General features: G+C 36.0%; 2 protein-coding genes and 1 pseudogene across 3 annotated transcripts in view; 2 read left to right on the top strand and 1 right to left on the bottom strand.

Moving 5' to 3' along the window:
• Positions 1 to 4227, top strand: part of LOC110429274 (phosphatidylinositol 4-kinase beta 1-like) — a 16628-nt gene extending 12401 nt beyond the window's left edge. For both annotated transcript variants that reach the window (XM_021445225.1, XM_021445223.1), the window contains exons 11-16: positions 521 to 574; positions 1948 to 2091; positions 2205 to 2258; positions 2697 to 2771; positions 3226 to 3309; positions 3398 to 4227. In XM_021445225.1, the coding sequence (XP_021300900.1) occupies positions 521 to 574; positions 1948 to 2091; positions 2205 to 2258; positions 2697 to 2771; positions 3226 to 3309; positions 3398 to 3499 (513 nt within the window). In that variant the 3' untranslated portion in view covers positions 3500 to 4227. The remainder of the gene's footprint in view (positions 1 to 520; positions 575 to 1947; positions 2092 to 2204; positions 2259 to 2696; positions 2772 to 3225; positions 3310 to 3397) is intronic.
• A 478-nt stretch (positions 4228 to 4705) lies between these two features.
• Positions 4706 to 5904, top strand: LOC110409781 (NAC domain-containing protein 82 pseudogene; annotated as a pseudogene).
• A 481-nt stretch (positions 5905 to 6385) lies between these two features.
• Positions 6386 to 6948, bottom strand: part of LOC149527625 (putative indole-3-pyruvate monooxygenase YUCCA10) — a 6569-nt gene continuing 6006 nt past the window's right edge. Inside the window, exon 5 of the mRNA XM_089785745.1 lies at positions 6386 to 6409. Coding sequence (XP_089641871.1) covers positions 6386 to 6409 — 24 coding nt within the window. The remainder of the gene's footprint in view (positions 6410 to 6948) is intronic.

The raw sequence follows: 6948 nt of genomic DNA, 5'->3' as shown, positions 1-6948 counted from the left end.
TTACATTCATGAGGGCTAAATCCAAGCCTCATGTGATGATGGGATATAGGGGCAGGATACTTTAGTTGCAGTGTTCTGTTGGATGGTAAGGAATTGATCCTTTGTGGAAAGCTATATTGTGTACATTTGTTTTAGTAAAGATGAACATTTACAGTGGTTTGCTGATTTGATTGAATTTACTGAGTTATGTGAAGGGCTTACTCTTAATATGCCTTATTATCTTCTGTGCATATGTCTCCTATGTGACATTCTAGAGTAAATGAAATTTTGGGATTTATTTTTCTTTTTTGGTATTTTTTTTGAAAAGCTCGTTTTTTGTATTTTCTGGATGCATTAGAACTTATTTATAGTTCTGGCTAATTGTTGGCCGTCTTATATTATTTTCTAATGTAATTTGATATAGCATTTCCATGCTGATTTAATCAGTCAAATAGTGATTTTATTTTGTCTGTAGAAAATGCTTAGATTTTTTACTTGTTGAATAATTCTATTGCTTAATTTAAAGTGTATTTTATTGCAGAGAAATTTTGTTGAAAGTATGGCTGGGTATTCCCTTGTGTGCTATCTTCTGCAGGTATATATGGATTTCTTCTCTGTTCTATTTTGTCACATAAATCACAAATGGAATGAGGATAATTTAATGGGTCTTGTTAAGAGGTTAAGCGATGAATAAAATGGATCAGATGGCAGATACCACTTTCTAATAGCCTTAATATACTATTTAAATTCAACTGTAAACCTATTAGTAATAGAAAGTTCACTGCTGGTAGCTGTCTGCAGCTATGTCTACATTGCGCTGGCTTAAAGGATTTACTGTTTGGTGTAATTCAACATGAAACACCTTTTCTGTTTTGCTATTTTCTTTGTTTTACCCCACTTTGTTTCAAGTGATGCTCATTGACTTCTTCGCAACTAAGAAGTTATTCAATTTCCTCTTTGTCTGCTCATTGTCTATGCTAATAAGCGATATCTTATATGCGCTCTGCATGCATTGATCTGCCTTTTTTTAAAACTATTATCTATTGAATGCACTTGTTAAAAATTGGTGTATTAGCATTCTGTTAGCTATTTGCTTTCTTTGTAAAATGCACTCTTGCTATTTGCTTTCTTTTTCCTCATTCCGTTTCAAGTGATGCTCATTAACTTCAATGCAACCAAGAAATTAGTCTACTACTACTTTGTCAGCCAATTGTCAATGCTAATTACTGAAATCTTAATTTGTGCTCTGCATGCATGGATCTGTTTTTTCTAAAACTATTATCAATTGAATGCGCTTGCTAAAAGAAACTCTGTATTTGTGTATTATGAGTGGCAGAGAAGTAATTTTCTTCATGGAACCTGTTTGTAGGATAGTGGATTTGACATCGTTTTCACTGTTACATTACTAGTATTTAATTATAAATGAAACAAATTAAAGGGTTGGAAGCAATTATTTGGCTTTGGACTCCAAACTGGGTGGTTAAGGCAGGATCCTTATAGGGCTCTTGCTTAGTCCATTTGTGCTTGTTCATTTAAGTCTATTTGGCAGTTTCTAGCAACCCTTTTGAATCATCCACACATGGAGCTAGGCTAAGCTGTTTACTTTTGTTAGGTAGTTGTGAGGGTACAAAAATTTTCATGTTATGCTGCCTACGAAGAATTACATTTTGGCTCTCTCCCCTCTTAAAATGAAATGAAAATAAATTAAAGAAATCAAAATAAAATGAATTTACCTTGGGTCTCCAGAGTAGATAGCGGCATCATTAGTCTAACTTCGCTTGCATAAAAACTGCACTTGATAGTGCCATCTGATTGCTTAAGTGGTATTATTTTTATATTGAAAGCTTATTATAGCATTGATTCTTGGTGGAAAAAGTGTTGGGTTTAATTCCCACCAATCATGTGCAAATTGATGAGCTAGTATGTTTTACGGTCCACTTTTTAATTTGCCAATTTATCCAAGTATAGGTGAAGGATAGGCACAATGGAAATCTCCTACTGGATGAAGACGGTCACATCATACATATAGATTTTGGCTTCATGCTCTCCAATTCACCGGGTGGTGTAAATTTTGAGAGTGCACCATTCAAATTAACCCGTGAACTTCTTGAGGTAAGTCTGCTGAACTTGAATTCCATCTTATAGTTCAATTTTTGTTGGTCCTGATATTATTCTATCAGTTACTTTTGGATTTGCTTTTAATCCTGAAGTGTTCGGTGTGCTAGGTCATGGATTCTGATGCTGAGGGAGTTCCAAGTGAATTTTTTGATTACTTTAAGGTAGTGATGACTCGTTCTTCCTCTGTGTAAGGCCTGTGTGGTTTGTTGACTTTCTTGCATAGGTTTATGACTAGCCTTGTGCACACTGACACTTATAAGCCTATAACAATAAATGTTTTAAAAAAGAGCCCCCTTTGGGAGAGGAGGGGCGGGTGGGGGGAAGACAGACAAGAGCAAGACAAATTAGCAGAAGTTATTTTAAGTTGCTTGCTCATTAAAGAGAAATGTTATGAAAACTTGAAGAGGATGATAAAGACATAATTTGACTATGCACTAAAGAACTAACATGGCCAATCTTGATGTACTTCTTTATAATTTTGTTTGTTTTTTTGTAATTTTGAAGCTAAGTTGGTCTGTACTAACTGAAACTCCACGTTGAATATTAGTATAGATTCTTCTTGTCCTAAACTGGTGTTGATCTTTGCCCTTCTTTTTCAGGTATTATGCATCCAAGGCTTCCTAACCTGCCGTAAGCATGCAGAGCGCATAATTCTTCTTGTTGAAATGCTGCAGGTAACATGATTATAGTTTATTGGTGGTCATTGTGTACAGCAGTTATTACACTTTTATACATTAACATGATGAGACCTTCTAATGTTCTGGTAGTTTTCATACTGATCTTTGAATGTGTTCCAGAGTGGCCTCTGGTTAACTTTGGTTATGCTTGTCACTAATGTTTGCATAATTGACTAATCATAAATGAAAATTAAAGAATATGATGGGTGGTCTTTGTTGTACGGGCTAGTCTGCTATTGTCACTGGGGCTGTAGTTCACTTGCAATGCATTGTACCTGATGTGTCATGCTGACCGAACTTTCCCTGTGTACATTAGCTTGCTTACAACATATATAGTTAAGGAAAACAAAGAGTTGAGGTGCCTAGAAGATATATTAGGCAATTTGTGATTTTGTAGAAAGAAGAATAAAGGTTCTTTATTTACTCGATGTGTTTTTATTGTTTGTATTAGGATTCTGGTTTCCCATGCTTCAAAGGTGGTCCGCGAACAATACAAAACTTAAGAAAACGATACCATTTAAGTTTAACTGAAGAGGTTTGTTTTCTTAAGCTTTTGTCCTGTTTAATACTGCACTACTTTTCTTCGTTATGGTGGTCAGTAAATATGTGTTGGTTTTTTGCAGCAATGTGTGTCATTGGTGCTTTCCCTGATCAGCAGCAGTTTGGATGCATGGCGGACTAGGCAGTACGATTATTATCAGAGGGTTTTGAATGGAATATTGTGATTCCAGATTTGGTATATTGTCACGTTGTTTTGGTAAAGCCAGACTGGTGAAGGTTTTCACAGGAAAAGATACCGTTGTATGGTTTAAGTATATTTGGTTCACTAGGCAATGGCTTCAGAGGTTTCTACAAGAGATTTTTTTGAGGGGGGGTGAAGGATGATTCATGTCTGTTTGTGGCCTGTCTTTCCTTGGTTTGAGGAATTTGTAATTGTATCGGCATAGAACACAGTAGGAAGACTAGAGGCAAAATCTACTGTAACAGAGTTGTCTTCAATTTTTAACCTCAGGTCCTCCAGTCATGAACTCTGCTGGCTGTTGGTGATGAAGTTTACCACGAGTTGGTATAGGATAGTTCTACCCATCTTGGACATTGCACACTGTACAGAGTGATTTCAACATGGACAATACATGAGACATGAGATGGCTCTCCGATAGGTCTTCGCAGGTTGAAATTGCAGTTACTGCAAATCTTACACGGGTTTGCCATCGAAAGCAGCCAAGCATTTATGATGTTGTACATGCAACATTTCCAATTAAAGACTATTTTTACGATCGGAGGATGGTTAGGCCACGAGATGGTCCAAAATGCTTTCTGGTTCCATCCGTTTCGTGGCATCTCCTCCCTGGGTTTTTTTCTCCCTTACATAGTTTCTGAGTAAAGGATGCTTGATTGTATCATATCATTATTGATTACATTTTCTTTAGTAAGAAATTTGTTCATTTGAAACTCGTTCAGAAGAGTGCTGTTGGCATTGATATTTTATTTGAGTTATTGAATTCTTCCATTGAATGAAATTTGGGTAATGTTGTTCTCTGTTATTAAATTTGAACTTTTGGATTTGTAAATTGAGTTAATTTGCAGAAAATTTCAAAGGATGGTTAGATTTGTTGGATAGATTCACTCAAAATTGTGAAATGAGATTAATATGTAATTTGATATTTTAATATTTAAGTATTTTAAATGTTAAAATTCAAAAAAAAAAAAACCATAAAAAGGTAAACAGTTAAGCGGTTTAAGAAGTAATAAAAAGAAAGAGAATATGGCAAGGGCTTAACCTAAAACTATAAATGGATAAGGCTTAAAAGTTAAAATTCAAAAAAAAAAAAATGGCGCAACGGCTAGTTCCATAACGAGGTAACTAGTTGGCGCGTGTTTATAAACCAGGCGATCCCCTGCTTTTCATTCTCTCAAATCTTCAGCTCCACTCTTACAATTTCTTTTTCCGTTTTCTCTCAGTTTCACGTAAGTTCTCGAGGGTTTCGTTTTGCCTTTCCTTATCTTTCGGTTTCTGCTTTTGAGTTTCTTGATTGAAGGTTTTTTATTTTCATTCTATCTTTTTTTGGTCTGATTCTTAGGGTTTTTCAATTTCGATTTTAGGGTTTCAGTTATTTTGATCTCCGTTTCAGTTCTCAATGGAAAAAAATTCAGTGGCTCCTGGATTTCGTTTTCATCCCACTGATGTTGAGCTTCTTGAATACTATCTGAGGAGGAAAGTTTTGGGGAAGAAGTTTCGTTTTGAAGCTATCGCTGAGCTTGACCTATATAAGTACGCTCCTTGGGATCTGCCAGACAAGTCACTTCTAAGGACTGGGAATCTCAAGTGGTTCTTTTTCTGTCCAACGGAGAAGAAATATGGAAACGAAGTAGGTTCAATCGTGCCGCCGTCTATGGGTACTGGAAGACAACTGGGAAGGATAGACCTGTTCGTCACAATGACAAAGATGTGGGGAGTATTAAAACTTTGGTTTTCCACAGAGGGAAAGCCCCGCAAGGAGAAAGAACAGATTGGGTTATGCATGAATACAGACTGAAAGATAAGGATCTACTTGACAAGGGACTTGTCCAGGATGCTTACGTTCCTTGTGTTATTTTCTGTTAGGATGGTCCTGGCCATAGAAACGGTGCCCAATATGGAACACCATTTAGAGAGGAGGACTGGACTGATGATGACGAAGTTGTTGAGGACGTCTTTTCCACTGACTTGCCTGCACTAGCCTTCACTAGTGCTACTAGCCCCTGTGTTCCTCAGAGCCAATGCCTTGGATCATCAGCTGAATCAAGTCGTTTTGCAGGTTCTCCTTCAGTGGTTCTTGATGCAAACAAGTCTATTATACCCATGGAGGCTTCCCAAGTTTTAGTTGATGATATTATTTCAGCCCCGCACTCCTCTTATAAGGAATACAGCTTGTTCAGTTATGGCCAAAGTGAATATAGTTCTCCAATGACTGATGCAAATGCTGATCTTGAGTTCTTGAAGGCTGCTGATGATTCAGTTGATGATGAAATTTCTTCATTGTTGGCGACATTCACAAAAGACAATGCTCTAACCGTTGCGCTCTATCCATTTGATTGAATAATATGGCCTGATCTCTTCTATTGAGCGTTAGCATTTAGGAAATTTTGTAAGCAGATAGGGTTTGTACAGTAAGAGAGATTTTTTGTTCTGTTACTGATTATTTTTGCTGCTGTTGCTAGGATGTTTTTTGATCCGAAGGTAAAGTGTAAATAGCTGTCTTATTATTCTTTCTAATAAAATTTTCCATTGGTTCACTAAAGATAACTTAGGCGCTGGCTTGAGAAAAAGTTTTGGTTACTTGTTGCTTCTGTTTGGTTTTCATGTTTATTCTGCAGACTCTGTTTATTCTGAAAGTGAACACTAGCCTTTAGTTTAGATGGAGAAATTTGTCACCATGGATTTGGTTTTCAGTTTGGTTTAGTGTTGTGGAGACAACTAGTTCAATTTTTCAGTCAAGTGAGAAAAGAAACAGTTATGGGTTTGGTATAAGGTTGCTCAAGTGAAGCTCAATGATGTGAGAAAGGAGAGAGTTTTGTTCTTTCAAATATTGCTCAATTTAAATATACAAATGTGTTCAATACATACCTTCTTATAAGAAATGTGAAAGGAGGACCTGCAAAATTTTACGAAGACGAAAGGGAAAGACATGAGAAAAATAAAGCTATGCCATCATTTACCAATAGTAAATAATATATAAAATTGTAACCACTGTTCAGGGCAAGAATATTGTTTTAAAAGTCAGAACATGCTAAGTACGTGGTTGATGATATGTTTTAGAATTTCTCTTTATTTATTTTCATTATCATTTAAGAGATTGTTTAATTTATTTGTTATTGTCTTTAGAGTTTTTATGTTTATTTATTCTTATTACATTAGTGGTGATGGTACTGTAATGAGGTTTTATTTAAAGCACCATTTTTGTTGTTAGGAAGTAGTCAAGTAACAAAAGAATTTGAGTTAGAGTTCTCCACAATTTCTTCTTGTTTTCCATTCTTAGCACCAAAATAGCTCCACCAAGACAAGATGGTGGTCGAGTAGGCCTAACAAGCATCAGTTTGGTTTTTCGGTTTTGCTTGTTCAATTGAGTATAACGCTTGTTATAATAGTGTCCAGATACGTAAATCCTTGACAAGCAAAACGAGGTGGCAAGAT

This window comes from Theobroma umbraticum, unplaced genomic scaffold, assembly GCF_002168275.2.
Source record: "Theobroma umbraticum cultivar Fairchild unplaced genomic scaffold, ASM216827v3 scaffold_44.0, whole genome shotgun sequence".
In the NCBI taxonomy this organism is placed as follows: Eukaryota; Viridiplantae; Streptophyta; class Magnoliopsida; order Malvales; family Malvaceae; genus Theobroma; species Theobroma umbraticum.
The sequence above is the reverse complement of the archived record's forward strand: the minus strand, read 5'-3'. Positions and strand labels throughout refer to the sequence as shown.